The sequence below is a fragment of the Hyperolius riggenbachi genome, chromosome 6, assembly GCF_040937935.1.
Source record: "Hyperolius riggenbachi isolate aHypRig1 chromosome 6, aHypRig1.pri, whole genome shotgun sequence".
Classification (NCBI taxonomy): Eukaryota; Metazoa; Chordata; class Amphibia; order Anura; family Hyperoliidae; genus Hyperolius; species Hyperolius riggenbachi.
Genome location: NC_090651.1, coordinates 162,656,526 through 162,673,217, shown reverse-complemented (window position 1 = coordinate 162,673,217; position 16,692 = coordinate 162,656,526). Strand labels below are relative to the sequence as shown.

Here is a 16,692-nt window from a genome sequence, read left to right as displayed (position 1 = left end):
ATAGAAATGGTAAGATTGGATGGAAAAGATTGCATCATTAGTGGCCACCTTAACTTTAAAACTTTTTCTTCCAATTTCTGTTATGTTTTTGTAGCTAACAAGTTACTTCATATGTCGTGATTTTGCTGGTAATAAACTTGGATCCAAATTAAACTTAAATACTCTGTAACTAAACTTGGGTGACTCTTTCTGTTAAGGTCTAAAAGAACAGCTTACAAATGAGAATGAAGATTTGAAGCAAAGGATTGCATCTCTTGACCAACAAAGAGAAGAGCTAGAAGTTCGAATGAGTGCTTTGAAATCACAATATGAAGGGCGTATTTGTCGCTTGGAGCGAGAATTGCGTGAGCAGCAAGAGCGTCACCACGAGCAAAGGGATGAGGCTCAGGACTCCTCTAAAGTAAATATTTAATTTAAGTGTTTAGCATTGTCATTTTTTGTTAACAAGCTTCACTTAACATCCAATGTCCTTACAGGTTTCAGATCAGAGACAGATTACAGTTAAGCCAACTGCAGCAACCGGTGAAAGAGGCATGTAAGTATGGAAGCCGTCACTCTAGGAGTGCATGAAAAGCCAACTTTTGTTTCATAACTTAACATTTAAAGGGGAACTATGGGAAATGTATGCTGTTCTGATAACCCTATTATCAGTTATGTAATTGGAACAGCATACCTTTATCCCATAGAGCTTGTGTTAACAAAAACTACATTCAAGTAGCATTTCTTCTCACTAAACAGCTGATTCCCTACAGTAACTCTGCTTCAGTCAACGTGGTGTTCCCCTAACACACATGGTGTGACCTGTCCTTCCCCCTTCCTTGCATGCAGCTACTTAATGTGGACCTGAACTCAGACCTCCTCTCTGCTGTAAAAGATACACAACAGCATAATAACCTTTAAACAGAAAAACATTTCATTGTTACAGCTCATACAAATCCTCAAATAGATCTTCAGTTTCTACTTCCTGAGTCATGGAAGCAGAAATCTTGTTTACAGCCAGTGCTTTCAAATTGGCTTATCTGCCATAGACAGTCATGTGAGACGGGATGATGAAATTACAACTTGTGATTAGACAAGTCCTGTTTGACTAACATGCTCAGCTTTTATGAGGTAGTGAATGCCAATGTGGATATTGGGAATGCTGTAGATGTGATATACTTGGACTTTGCAAAGGCCTTCGACACTGTTCCGCACAAAAGTCTGGTGCAAAAGTTGAGGATGCAAGGACTGGGGAAGAGTCTGTCTGCATAGATAGGGAACTAAAAGACAAACACTTATATCGTGCTTTTCTCCTGGCGGACTCAGTGCCAGAGCTGCAGCCACTAGCTAATGGACAATAAACAAAGAGTTGTGATAAATGGATCATATTCAAAATGGGTGACTGTTAGCAGTGGGGTCCCACAGGGGTCTGTACTGGGTCCACTGCTCTTCAATTTATTTATTAATGACCTAGTAGATGGTCCCCGGTTGTTTGCGCGACCTAGTGGACAGTGTCGTGCGCAGCAGGCTATGGGGGGGGGGGGGGCTGGGGTGCGGCTGCATAGCTAGCATAGTTGCCCCAGTGTAGGGAGTTTAGTTGCCTCAGTGTAGCTAGTATAGTGCCCGAGTATAGTGCCCCAGTATAGCTAGTATAGTGCCCCAGTATAGCTAGTATAGTGCCCCAGTATAGCTAGTATAGTGCCCCAGTATAGCCAGTATAGTGCTCCAGTATAGCCCCCCAGTATAGCTAGTATAGTGCCCCAGTATAGCCAGAATAGTGCCCCAGTATAGCTAGTATAGTGCCCCAGTATAGTGCCCCAGTATAGTCAGTATAGTGCCCCAGTATAGCCAGAATAGTGCCCCAGTATAGCCAGAATAGTGCCCCAGTATAGCTAGTATAGTGCCCCAGTATAGTGCCCCAGTATAGTCAGTATAGTGCCCCAGTATAGCCAGAATAGTGCCCCAGTATAGTCAGTATAGTGCCCCAGTATAGCCCTCCAGTATAGCTAGTATAGTGCCCCAGTATAGCTAGTATAGTGCCCCAGTATAGCTAGTATAGTGCCCCAGTATAGCCAGTATAGTGCTCCAGTATAGCCCCCCAGTATAGCTAGTATAGTGCCCCAGTATAGCCAGAATAGTGCCCCAGTATAGCTAGTATAGTGCCCCAGTATAGTGCCCCAGTATAGTCAGTATAGTGCCCCAGTATAGCCAGAATAGTGCCCCAGTATAGCTAGTATAGTGCCCCAGTATAGTGCCCCAGTATAGTCAGTATAGTGCCCCAGTATAGCCAGAATAGTGCCCCAGTATAGTCAGTATAGTGCCCCAGTATAGCCCTCCAGTATAGCTAGTATAGTGCCCCAGTATAGCTAGTATAGTGCCCCAGTATAGCTAGTGTAGTGCCCCAGTATAGTGCCCCAGTATAGCCAGTATAGTGCCCCAGTATAGCTAGTATAGTGCCCCAGTATAGCTAGTATAGTGCCCCAGTATAGCTAGTATAGTGCCCCAGTATAGCTAGTATAGTGCCCCAGTATAGCTAGTATAGTGCCCCAGTATAGCTAGTATAGTGCCCCAGTATAGCCAGTATAGTGCCCCAGGATAGTCAGTATAGTGCCCCAGTATAGTCAGTATAGTGCCCCAGTATAGTGCCCCAGTATAGCCAGTATAGTGTCCCAGGATAGTCAGTATAGTGCCCCAGTATAGTCAGTATAGCCAGTATAGTGCCCCAGTATAGCCCCCCAGTATAGCTAGTATAGTGCCCCAGTATAGCCAGAATAGTGCCAGAGTATAGTTAGTTATAGCCAGTATAGCCCCCAGTATAGCTAGTATAGTGCCCCAGTATAGCCAGAATAGTGCCCCAGTATAGTGCCCCAGTATAGTCAGTATAGCCAGTATAGTGCCCCAGTATAGCCAGTATAGTGCCCCAGTATAGCCAGTATAGTGCCCCAGTATAGCTAGTATAGTGCCCCAGTATAGCCAGAATAGTGCCCCAGTATAGTCAGTATAGCCAGTATAGTGCCCCAGTATAGCTAGTATAGTGCCCCAGTATAGCTAGTATAGTGCCCCAGTATAGCCAGAATAGTGCCCCAGTATAGTGCCCCAGTATAGTCAGTATAGCCAGTATTGTGCCCCAGTATAGCTAGTATAGTGCCCCAGTATAGCCAGAATAGTGGCCCAGTATAGCTAGTATAGTGCCCCAGTATAGCCAGTATAGTGCCCCAGGATAGTTCCCCCACCCGTCCCCGCCGCTATTACCTTAGCTGCCGCCCCTCCCCTCTCCGGCACGTGTATATTTCAAGCAGCGTATCTCCGGCTGCTCTGTATGATGCGGAAGGAGGCAGGGCAGCGGCTTCCTGTAATGGAAACCGAGCCCTGCCTCCTGCGCATCACACAGAGCAGCCGGAAAAACGCTGCTAGAATAAATGCATGCGCTGGAGAGGGGAGAGCGGCCGCTGCTAAGGTAATAGCAGCGGCGGCCGCGGGGACGTGCGGGAGGGGGGATAGGAGCATGGCACACCAGGCAACGTTCCGCGCACTGGTTGAAAAACGCTGCTTTACAGTAATAGTGATTAAGATGTGGAATGCATTGCCACAGGAAGTAGTTATGGCAAATTCTCCTCTGGATCAACAGGGATATATGAGGGAGCAGGCTGGTGTTGTACTTTGTTCTCTGGTTGAACTAGATGGACGTATGTCTTTTTTCAACCCAAATAACTATGTAGCCTAAACCCTCTGAATACATATAGTGAGCATTTCTTTCTGTTTTCCTTCTGTCCTGTGCAAGAGTCCAGGTCCACTTTAAAAGTACCACAAACGCAAAAAAAAGTGCAAGATTTAAAATGTATATGGGTACATATAACATGTACTGTACATTGTCACAGAAAAAATGAAAGGTTCAGTGATGAGAGGTTGTAAACCTCTCAGGGTTGTACTTTTGTACTTATATCTTTGGTTTCACAGTTGTTCTTGATAAATTAGGCACTATCAGGTGTGCACAGGGGTCTTCCAGTGCCCTCTCACTAGTTGTTAGCATTTAAGCATACTGTTCTACTGAAGCTCACTCCTCTCTCCACAGAGAAAAACTTGCTGGAGATAGCCGAGGAGTGTTTGTATAGTGAAAGATCGCCCAAAATGATTGCTTTGGGTGACTGTTATTGTGTGTGTACTAGTCATTATACAGAGAAGGCTAATGTGTTCTGTGCAGTTTTTCTTAGCAGAAGTGCAGTGAAATATATGCCTCGCTTCTATATCTGCAAAACCCTTCCTAAAGCTAAGGTACACAGACATCAGTTTTTGGATGACCAAACAATGGTTCGTAATCATTTTGGCTGAAAGAATGCTTCTTGCCTCCCACCATAGATATAGTTTGGTTTAAAAAGGCATCCGTCCATCGAGTTCAGCCAGAAAATATGGTACAACACTGGCCTGCATCCTCTTATATCGCAGATCCTACAATAATATAATGCTTTTTGATCTTTTTCTTTTACAGTGCAAGTACATCAGAACCACCTACTGCTAATATCAAGCCCACACCAGTCGTATCAACGCCCAGCAAAGCTCCTGCAACATCTAGACCACCAAGAGCTAGTATTCGCCCTATGGTAACACCTGCAGCAGCATCTAATCCAACTACTACTCCTACAGCTACAGTCATGCCTACAACCCAAGTTGAAACTCAGGAGGGTATGTATTTATCCTAAAAAATACCTTGTACATCTTCAGTTGTACATTTGTGTATTGATAATGACATTTTCTTCCTTTAGCAATGCAGTCAGAAGGTCTGGTAGAACATGTTCCAGTTTTTGGAAGTACCAGTGGATCTGTTAGGTCTACAAGCCCAAATGTCCAGTCATCTCTTTCACAGCCTATTTCAGCTGTTCAGCAGCAGACTGCTTTTGTCCAGCCTACTCAGCAGACGCATGCAGCTATAGAGCCTTGTACTCAAGAGCTCACTGTAGTAGAAGTTGTCCAAAGCTCTCCTGTTGAAAGACCAACAACTTCTTCTTCGTCGTCCCTATTTGCCACACGTAAGTTTCTAAATGAATTTTATTTCCATGCTTGATGTTCTTGAGTATGCATTTTTTTTTTTTTAAACTAAAATGTTTGTTTGTTTCACCAGCTCCAAGCTCTTCAATGTCAAAACGTCCACGTGAAGAAGAAGAGAGTCCTGCAGAGGCTGCAGAGCATCCTGGGGAGGATTTAGACATGCCTGTCAACAAGAAGCAGAGAAACGTGCAGCGAGTAGAGCCAGATGTATGCAGTCATGTTTTTTTCTTAATGGCAGTAAATTATGGCAAATAGGCCAAATTAAACGCACCCAGGCAGTGGAACTGATTGAGGTTTATTCTGAAATCTAATCTAAATGAAGGGTGCAGTATGGTGCATTAAATTAATATTCCAGTGATCACCTGGTGTATTAGTTACGGATCAATGGTGAACAAGAGGAAATAATTTCCCCGTTAGTGTGTTAAGTACATTACCTCACCTGCCGGCAAATACCTGGACTTACTTGAGGTTGAGTAATATGCTTCACCAAAAAAAAAACCCGGGTGCACACTAGGAGGCGTCTGTATCACTATGCCCTTCCAATCACCGGATCTGTGCACATGGGGGTGTGTGGATAAAATCCAGCACTTAGGAGAGTGGCATCATGCTGATACTTGCTGTACTGACAGAATCGTGTATAGGGTGTTATGTCTGGCTTTAAGCTAGCTTGGGCACCATACATTACGTTGAGTGCGCCTAGAGCCCAGTGACTTTTCACCAGGTGTATAAGTGATCATTTTCACCTTGCCAGTACTTTAGCCATTTAACCCTGCGAAGTATTTACGGTTTGTATTTTGTGAAATATTTAGCTAATTATAATGCTTTGCTAATTCTGTATATATCAGCTAACATACTATATGAGTCCTTTGTCCTTTTCATATCAGTGACAAATTTCCCAAACCATAAACTTTAGCATTTTTACTGTTTCTTTGAGTCAAACCAAGCTAAAAATGTAGCTGAGGCCATTGAAATTCTGACATTGGATCTCGATTTGTGCCATTTTGCTATCCTTAAAGTTATTTTCGCTTGTGACATTTTTTGATTCTTTTATGTCTTTAAATTTTGTGAAGGAGGAAGTTTTAATGGAGGAAATCCCTGAAGCAGAGTCTCACACGTTTGAAGAATCTCAAGATGATGTCACACAGGTATTTTTTTTTTTTTTAACCTAACAAACTGACTTGGGTTTTTTTTTCTCCCAGGGCCCTTAGTGTTCATTAAAATTGAGGCTTAGGTTTATGGATGTAAGCTCATAAATCTTCCAGTGGATATCAAATATTCCTTTTGGTCCATTAAATAAAATGATTGGTGAAACATGCAGTGTGTAAATATTGGTGATATTTCTTGCTTTCAAATATTGTACTTCACATGCAGTGTGCAGAAGCTGTGCAATACGAGCTTGTTTCTTCCTTTGATTACACAGAAGGCTATGTTCACAGTGGTGTGTTGCGGTGTAATGGGCGTATTCTAACGCTGACCGTTGCAATGCACGACCAGTGTGATGTTTACAGTGCAACAGGTGCGGTATTGCAGAGCAGTGTGCGTTGCTTCAAAATGCGTGCATTAAAAGTAACGCATACTTTTCATTGACTGTATGCCTTGCATCACATTTTATAACGCTCAGCGCGACTTTCCTTTTCCATGGTGTTCCTGCTTTTAAAGGAAACAAAATGCCCACTGTGAACTCTTACTGAAAGTAGATGAACAGCCTTATCCTGATATAGGATTGGCTCTAAAAAAAATTTCACTTTCTTTGACTGTATTCATTGCACATCATCTTCATAGTTGCAAAGCATTTTTCAGTGGATTAACAGAGAGACAATAGTTCTCTTAAAGTGTACCAGAGACGAGACAAAGTACACGTATCATACATACCTGGGGCTTCCTCCAGTCCCACGCTGCCGTCCTCAGTCTTCTCCCTCTTCGGTACCGGGTCCCATAACTTCGGCTAGTCTGAGCACGCGCAATGTGCTCCCCCGCCTCTCTCTATCTCCTCGGCGGCTGGGAGCATTTTGCGCTTGCACAGAACGCTCTCAGCCACCGGAGAGAGACGGAGGAGCGCACTGCGCATGCTCAGACTGGCCACGACTGGCCGAAGTTATGGGACTCTGTACCGAAGAGAGAGAAGACTGAGGACGGCAGTGTGGGAGCGATCCGTGTGGATGGGGCTGGAGGAAGCTCCAGGTATGTATAAAACTTGTACTTTCTCGTCTCTGGTTTCCTTTAGGAGTATGCAGTAAATGTTTTACAATTATGCTTATCATTGATGGTAACTTGACTTCTGAAGTCTATGTCCAACCCATAGGAAACTGGACATCAAGTTGGAAAGCTTCACCCCTTATGCCTGTACACCATTGTCTGAGGGGCCAGCACATCTTTCTTACCTAAGTGTCCTAATGCTAGGTACACACGATGCAATTTCCCATCAGATCGAGTGGTTGAATCGATTATTTCTGACATGTCCAATTTGCTCCTGATCGAGAACTGGATCGAGTTTCAGTTTAGTACTGCACAAAATCGACCCAGTTATTGATCAGGAGCATATCGGACATGACAGAAATTGATTTCACTCGTCAATCTGACGGGAAATTGCTTCATCTATACCTAGCATAAGAGGTGTTTGGTATTTAACTAGCCCTAAAAAACATTTCGGCCCCTTTTTTTTTTTTTTTTTTTCTCTTAATTCTATTTATCTTTTTATGCAGAACTTAGAACTGGAGTTATAACAATTTAGGTCCCTACTGGCCAGCACTGCCTGTGCAGTCCTACCAGTATATTTCCTGAGGGTCTGATTTCTTCATCTCAAGAGACCATCTCAGTGGGGGCATTGAGAATGCCGAGAAGACAGGATGTCTACACTGCCGTATACTGTATACTGTACCATAATAATCTCATTCCCATCCATACTACCCCCAGGCACTCTCTCCCTCTGTTTTGTGGTCTATGGAATGCCAGATCTGTCCGCAACAAGCTCACATCCATCCATGAGCTCTTACTCTCCAAATCACTCACCTTCCTCGCCCTCAGAGACATGGCTCACCCCCTCTGACTGTACCGCAGGCGCTGCTCTCTCCTATGGGGGACTGCATCTCAGTCACACCCCCAGACCTGACAACGGGTCTGGAGGAGGAGTGGGCCTGCTTCTTTCCGCATCCTGCACCTTCCGGGTCTTATCACTGCCCCCTTCCCTGCACTTCTCATCCTTTGAGGCCCATGTAATCCGCCAGTACCAACCTCTCCCAGCCATCATTGCGGTCCTATATCATCCCCCATCTGCTCCAACTTCACTCTTCCTGGACAACCTGGCCTCCTGGCTCCCCCACATCCTGTCATCTGACCTCCCCACCATCATACTCGGGGATTTCAACTTACCTATCGATGAGCCTATCTCCACTGCTGCCAAGCAGCTGCTCTCCCTCACCAAATCCCTTGGTCTCTCTCAGCACACAAATTCCGCCACCCACCGCGCTGGTCATACTCTTGACCTCATATTCTCAAAGTCCACCTCCCTCAGCAACCTGGACATCGCACCTTTCCCCATCTCTGACCATCACCATCTCCCTACCAACAACTTCTCTCCCCCCTCCTCAGCCTGGTCGATGGCAGAGAGACCTACGTAATCTCAGCCCAAATGTCCTAGCAAGTCCCCTTCTCTTCCTCTCCTCCCACTTACCCACCCTAACATGCCCCAATGAGGCGGCTGCACAATATAACCTTGCCCTCTCATCTGCTTTAGATCAAGCTGCCCCCTCAATCTTCCGCCCTAACAAGCCCCCCCAACCACCAACCCTGACACAACACCCACACACGTAACCTCAGGAAAGAAACTCGAGCAGCCGAACGGAAATGGAGGAAATCACATCTCAATTCTGACTTCCTAGATTACAAGGCCAAACTGTTACTCTTCCACACTGCCCTCTCTGAGGCTAAACAAAGGTACTTTGCAGCACTGATTGGAACCCAAGCTTCCAACCCTCGACAGCTTTTTGCTACCTTCAATTCCCACCTCAACCCCACTCCTCCCCCTCCCAGCTCCTCCCTCTCAGCCAACGACTTTGCCAACCACTTCACCACTAAAATTGCAACAATACGCAATTAAATTTCCCTCCTCTATCCCTCCCTTCCCAACGCCTCTCAGGTTGTCCCCTTGCCTTCCCTCCCAGCTGCTCCCCTGTCTCATCCACCCCTCGCCTCTTTTGCTCCTGCCACCATTGTTGAAGTCAGCCTGCTGCTGGTGGCTCCCCCCCCCCCCAATCCTCTCCCTGTGATCCGGTACCCGCTAATATTCTTCGTCCCCACTTCCCTGACCTGGCCCCAGTCCTCGCCTCCTTGTTCAATCTCTCCCTTTCCACAGGCATCTTACCCAAAGCATTCAAACAGGCCACTGTACTTCCCCTGCTGAAAAAACCCTCACTCGACCCATCCCTACCCTCAAACTACCGCCCAATCTCCCTCCTTCCCTATGCTTCTAAACTCCTCGAACGCCTAGTCCACCAACGCATTACCCAATAAATCAACATGGATTCCGACCTGCACACTCAACTGAAACAGCCCTTGCCAAGGTGGTCAACGACCTTACCCTTGCCAGGGCCAAAGGCAGTTATTCCATACTGCTCCTCCTTGACCTCTCTGCAGCATTTGACACTGTTGACCACTCCCTCCTCCAATCACTACAGTCCATGGGCGTCCATGGTCTTGCCTTGGCCTGGATCTCCTCCTACCTATCCAATTGCTCCTTCACCACTTCCTTCAATGGCTCCTTCTCAACCCCTGCCCCCCTCTCAGTTGGGGTCCCCCAGGGCTCTGTTCTAGGCCCCCTTCTTTTCTCCATATACACTTCCTCAATTGGCAAGCTTATCTCCTCCCTGGGCTTCAATTACCACCTTTATGCAGATGACACTCAGATTTACCTCCATACCCCCGATCTCTCATCCACCACCATAAACAAGGTCTCCTCGTGTCTCTCAGCAATTTCCTCCTGGATGTCAGCTAGGTTCCTAAAGCTTAACCTAGACAAAACTGAGCTCCTGATCTTTCCACCCCATGCTGCTGCACCCCTCCCAGATTTCAACCTCACAATTGACAACACACCCATTCTCCCTACCTCCCAGGCCCGCTGTCTGGGTGTCACCTTGGACTCTGACCTCTCCTTCATCCCACACATCCAAAACATCACCAGGGCCTGCAATTTCCACCTCCGTAATATCTGCAAGATCCGCCCATTCTTAACCCCGGACACGACCAAACTGCTCATCCATGCTCCCCTCATCTCCCGCCTTGATTACTGTAACTCCCTCCTTTCTGGCCTCCCCCTGAAACGCACTGCCCCCTTCAATCAGTGATGAACGCGGCTGCAAGACTCATCCATTCTTCGCATCGCTCTGCATCCACATCTCCCCTGTGTGAATCCCTGCACTGGCTCCCTATCCGTTTCAGGATAAGTTTCAAGATTCTATGCCTGGCGTATAAATCTGTGCACAAAACCTGCCCTACCTACATCTCGGAGCTTGTTCACAGGTATACACCAGGTCGCCCCCTCCGTTCCTCCAACGACCTTCGCCTCACCACCCCACGCATTTCACACTCCCATGCCCGCCTGCAGGATTTCTCAAGAGCTGCCCCCACCCTCTGGAATGCCCTTCCACCACCCATCAGACTTGCTCCCTCTTTCAACACATTCAAGCAAGCCCTCAAAACCCACCTCTTTATGATGGCCTACCCACCTCCTACCACACAGTAACTCTCTAAGGAATATTTAACAGCCCCACCTAGTGTTTCCACACCTCCCTTTAGATTGTAAGCCTCTGGCAGGGTCCTCCACTCCCTAGTGTAATCTACAGGATCATGTGTTCCTGTCCTATGACAGCCTGTACTTGTATTACTGGGCCTACCTAACCAGCCCATATTGCATGATCATGTATTTTGTACAATTTGCATGTATAATTTTGTTCTATGTGTATAACCCTATGTCTGTCATCCTTGTATCATTGTATATATTTATTGTCCAGCGCTGCGTAATATGTTGGCGCTTTATAAATACAATAAATAATAATAATAAGTGTCCCACCAGCTTTTATCCCAGATCTCTGAATCTTCAAATCCAGTTATTTAGGTCACTTATGTGATATCACATTTTTATACCAGCCTCAGCTATTCTGTACAGCACATTCAAGAAAAGGGTCTAGACCAACTTATCCCACTAGTGAATCTTCTGCATTACTCTCTACATGGCCAACGTGGTACACAGTGGAGGCAGACTCCCCTAGGTTCATGCACATCTGTATTGCTACAGAAAAAGTGACACCACTTAGAGACACTGAAGCGAAAAAAAACTATGATATTATGATTTGTATGTGTAGTACAGCTAAGAAATAAAACATTAAGGTCAGATACATCAGTCTAATTGTTTCCAGTACAGGAAGAGTTAAGAAAATTTTATCTCTATACAAAAAAGCCATTATCTCTACAACTTTCAAAGTGGTGGAGAGGGCTGTCTTCTGACTTTTATTATCTCAACTGTTAGTTAACCATTTACTTTTCCTCTGGCAAAGGAGAGGTCATTAGTTCACAGACTGCTCTGAAAGAATCATTTTGAATGCTGAGTGTTGTGTAATTTGCACATATTAGAGAATGATGCAATGTTAGAAAAAACACCATATACCTGAAAATAAAAATATGAGAATATTTTCTTTGCTGCTAATCTTCTAGTAATTATTCATAGTACACAACCAATTCATTATATCATATATTTTTTTCGCTTCAGTGTCTCTTTAAACAGGTAGCAATTGCATGTTCTTTTTGATTCCTCCAAAATCAGAGACAAGCAACAGGGTTAACCAGTTTGATACAAAATATGATGCACAATACCAAGTTATTTGAAAGAAGACACAGATTAGCAGCATAACATAATAAACAACAGTATTATAAAAACCTCACATCACCTTCTGTTTGTTAGGTGTCCCGTTTGAGGTTGCAGTAACTTCTATCCGTCCTACGAGAGCGATACTTGACTAGGTGGCCAACTCAGTTGAGAGAATTCCGTTGTCTCAAAATAGTAGCTGGGTTTTGTACCTTTTTTGCCCAAAAGAGAACTATGGAATTACATAGAGTTCTATGGAGCATAATAAAACTCCTCGAGACTTTAGACAACTCCCAACAACTCCTAATGGCCGGAACATTACCAAGTGGGACACATTCCGGTCAGGCATATAACTGACAGATTTATAGCCCCCTCTAAATGTCTCTTCCCCCATCTACACAATTAGATATTCACTCTGGAATACAACAACTATATTTACGACCCTCTTCTAAATAATCCTGCATTCATGCATTGTGGCTAAAAAGTCTCCCAATAGCCCTTATCTTTATACTAAAAGGCCAATTATTGGTTTTCCAGTACATTAATAAAGTATCCTAAACCATGGGTCAGATCAGTGCTATATTCCTTATATAAGGGCACTTTGTACTAATGTGACATGAACAGCATATGAGTCATACAAACAGCTGGTTAGTTTCTGATAAACAAGTGTTAGAGGTCTTCTAGACCTAAATAATCAGATACAGACCCAAATGAAAAGATTCATATAGTATAAGACAGCACCACTAATACAAAATGGTGTCGACTTATAAAAGCTGTAGCATTACAACTTCCTAGCTGAACAATGGAGTGTTATGTTTTGGGTTTTTTTCCCCCTCTATATAGCTCTGTTATGTTGCACAAATGGATAACCCCTACCATTCCAGCCAATCTTGCGTAACCTCTTTTTAGAATTCATTATTTATTTATACAGTCCACCCATTCCACTTCTCTTTTCCAGCACACTGCTACAGCAGCACTTGAAAGAAGGCATGAGTGGGTCCTACAGTTCGAGCGCTGTAATAACAGCGCAGGAGATTTGGGCGCAGATGACGCCACCATAGACCGTAATAGGAATTATGGCTACAGCAGCACTCGGTGATTGATTTGGGGCACCGTCAGACGGAGCACAAATCACTACAAGAGCACTGTAATTCGGCCATCAGCAATAGCTGGAAGCCGAATTTCATTTTTCTCCCACTCGGCCTGGAGGGCTAATAGTAATTAACGTTGCAGGGACTTTTGCAGGAACAGGGTAATCCTTTTATCAACTTTCCCCTGCGCCAAAATCTCCCAGCGGCTATGTTATAGGGACGCCTAAAGTTTGCTAGTCAATTTCTCTTTTTTTGTCCTTCATGGTAGTAACTCCTTTCCTGCCTTCTGTTCTGTCCGTGTGCCATACTAAAACAATTAAGGGTAAGGTCTATAGTCTGATTAGTCAGTGGTGCATTCCAGCTCCAGCATAGAGCCCTTCTTATATTTTCATTCTAAGCTCTAGACCAGGTACATAATCAGTTCATTCAAGCACTTTTTCACTGTGCAACACAATGAAATTACTTTTCGTGACAGCCCCACGGTGCATATAAGGAACATAGTGTTAATAACAAAGGTAGAAATAGAGGAACTATACTAGTGTGCCAGATATTTCAAATATTTAATCAATTTGTCCACAGTGTTAATGTGTACACCATGTCTGGAAGAGGATCTACCAGTGTTTACCCTTGTTGCCTAAACTAAAGGCCCATACACACGTCGGATTTCCTTAAAGCGGATCCGAGATGAAAAACTAAATATAACAGGTGACTTGTCTATATATCTTATCTAAAGTTTAGATAGTTTACACAGCAAATATATCTTCAAACAGCTTCAACAGTATATTCATATTTTTCCCTGTGATACAATGGGAGCAGACATGTTTTCTGCTTGTCACTATTACACAATTACACACACAGGCAAGCTTATCTGTATCTAGGCAAGCTTATCTGCATATTCTGTGAAAACTCCACTCTTATCTCCTCCATTACACAGGCAACTGATCTGTATCTGCACTGCAGCTCTCAGATTGTGAAAACTCTGCCTCTGAAATCTATAGCTAGTAACAACTTTTTCACCTGCCCAGACTGAAATCCCACAATCCCTTGCAAGCGCCAAGGCACTCTGGAGAAGCTGTGGGTGTGGCTTATTTAGTTTATAGGAAATTAGGGTATTAAAACAAAACAAAACAAGTATTTGGCTTGAGGAATGCCCTATAAACTATATGTAAGGAACACAATTATGCAATGAGTAAAAGTTCATCTCAGATCCACTTTAAGAGCTCGGTTTTGAATGCTGTGCAAATAGGGTTCTTTCTTAACTTCTCCATATAAGATGCTAAAGGGGTTGAATATTTACATGTAATTAACTTTTTACCATGATTTTCACTGGTAAATCTTTGTGTTACAGAATACCCAGATAGCTTATTGTGATCTAGAACCACTAGGAAGGAACAGAGGGACTAAAAGACCAGAAAAGCCCTCCTACCAAAAAAGCAACATGATTGAATGTGTGTGAATTTTAATTTAAATGATCCCATTTTTTATATCACAACCCCTAAACTGATAACTCAGTTTTTCTTCAATTCTATAGTGCAGTATTCCTGTATTTGTAAATTCCTTTAACTGTTCTGTGTTTATGATTTTGTTTTTTGGTTATAAGTGCTTGATGGTAAATTTTTGCTCCATTTATTTGAGGAATCTGGTGCTCTTCCTGCAAAACTCAGAAGTTTCTTGTTATAATGGCTCTAGCATATTCTAGGAGAAAAACCCTTTACATTCTGTTTTTAATTTATGTATACACAAGACCTTTGACTCAAAAGCCAGGTCATGTACTGTGGTTAGCAAAAGTATTCGGCCCCCTTGAAGTTTTCTACATTTTGTCATATTACTGCCACAAACATGAATCAATTTTATTGGAATTCCACGTGAAAAACCAATACAATGTGGTGTACACGTGAGAAGTGGAATGAAAATCACACAGAATTCCAAACATTTTTTTACAAATCAATAACTGCAAAGTGGTGTGTGCATAATTATTCAGCCCCCTTTGTTCTGAGTGCAGTCAGTTGCCCATAGACATTGCCTGATGAGTACTAATGACTAGAGTGCAGTTGTGTGTAATGTCAGTACAAATACAGCTGCTCTGTGACGGCCTCAGAGGTTGTCAAATGCCGGGAATACACGGGTTGATCCGGCGGATCGACCCCAGCCGTGTCCCCGCTCATCCGCACGGATCGATTGCCGCTCATCGGGGATTGAGCGGGCGGGGGTCGAGCGGCTTGATCGGGCCAGCTGAATATTATCAGCTGGTCTTTACACGGTACAGAAGCGTACCGTGTATCCCCAGCATAAGAGAATATTGGGTGCAACAACACTATAAAGTCCAAAGAACATACCAGACAGGTCAGGGATAAAGTTATTGAGAAATGTAAAGCAGGCTTAGGCTACAAGAATTCCAAAGCCTTGAACATCCCACGGAGCACTGTTCAAGCGATCATTCTGAAATGAAAGGAGTATGGCACAACTGCAAACCTACCAAGACAAGGCCATCCACCTAAACTCACAGGCTGAACAAGGAGAGCGCTGATCAGAAATGCAGTTGAGGCCCATGGTGACTCTGGATGAGCTGCAGAGGACTACAGCTCAGGTGGGGGAATCTGTCCATAGGACAACTATTAGTTGTGCACTGCACAAAGTTGGCCTTTATGGAAGAGTGACAAGAAGAAAGCCATTGTTAACAGAAAAGCATAAGCAGTTCCATTTGCAGTTTGCCACAAGCCATGTGGGGGACACAGCAAACATGTGGAAGAAGGTGCTCTGGTCAGATGAGACCAAAATGGAACTTTTTGGCCAAAATGCAAAACGCTATGTGTGGCGGAAAACTAACTGCACATCACTTTGAACACACCATCCCCACTGTCAAATATGGTGGTGGCAGCATCATGCTCTGGGGGTGCTTCTCTTCAGCAGGGATAGGGAAGCTGGTCAGAGTTGATGGGAAGATGGATGGAGCCAAATACAGGGCAATCTTGGAAGAAAACCTCTTGGAGTCTGCAAAAGACTTGAGACTGGGGCAGAGGTTCACCTTACAGCAGGACAATGACCCTAAACCTAAAGCCAGGGAAACAATGAAATGGTTTAAAACAATACCTAGCCATGTTAGAATGGCCCAGTCAAAGTCCAGATCTAAATCCAATCGAGAATCTGTGGCAAGATCTGAAAACTGCTGTTCACAAACGCTGTCCATCCAATCTGACTGAGCTAGAGCTGTTTTGCAAAGAAGAATGGGCAAGGATTTCAGTCTCTAGATGTGAAAAGCTGGTAGAGACATACCCTAAAAGACTCGCAGCTATAATTGCTGCAAAAGGTGGTTCTACAAAGTATTGACTCAGGGGGCTGAATAATTGTGCACACCCCACTTTGTAGTTGTGTTTTTTTTTTTTATGTTTGGAATCGTGTGATTTTCATACCACTTCTCACGTGTACACCACTTTGTATTGGTCTTTCACGTGGAATTCCAATAAGATTGATTCATGTTTGTGGCAGTAATAGGACTATGGCCTGGTGCACACCAGAGGAGTTTTTCTGAGCGTTTTGAGTTTTTAAATCTGCTGCTAATGTTATCCTATGTGTCTGTGCACACTGGAGCAATGAGGTTTTGTAAAAAAAAAACCATAGCATTACATTGGGAAGAGCTTTTGAAACCTCTAAAAGCTCTTCCCAATGTAATACTATGGGTTTTTTTTTACAAAACCTCATTGCTCCAGTGTGCACAGACACATA

At 44.1% G+C, this 16,692-nt stretch overlaps 1 protein-coding gene across 1 annotated transcript in view; it reads left to right on the top strand.

The window, feature by feature from the left end:
- Nucleotides 1-16,692, top strand: part of TPR (translocated promoter region, nuclear basket protein) — a 191,083-nt gene that overhangs the window by 130,837 nt on the left and 43,554 nt on the right. Inside the window, exons 34-39 of the mRNA XM_068240152.1 lie at nucleotides 198-400; nucleotides 477-535; nucleotides 4,466-4,659; nucleotides 4,740-5,003; nucleotides 5,096-5,229; nucleotides 6,093-6,167. Coding sequence (XP_068096253.1) covers nucleotides 198-400; nucleotides 477-535; nucleotides 4,466-4,659; nucleotides 4,740-5,003; nucleotides 5,096-5,229; nucleotides 6,093-6,167 — 929 coding nt within the window. The remainder of the gene's footprint in view (nucleotides 1-197; nucleotides 401-476; nucleotides 536-4,465; nucleotides 4,660-4,739; nucleotides 5,004-5,095; nucleotides 5,230-6,092; nucleotides 6,168-16,692) is intronic.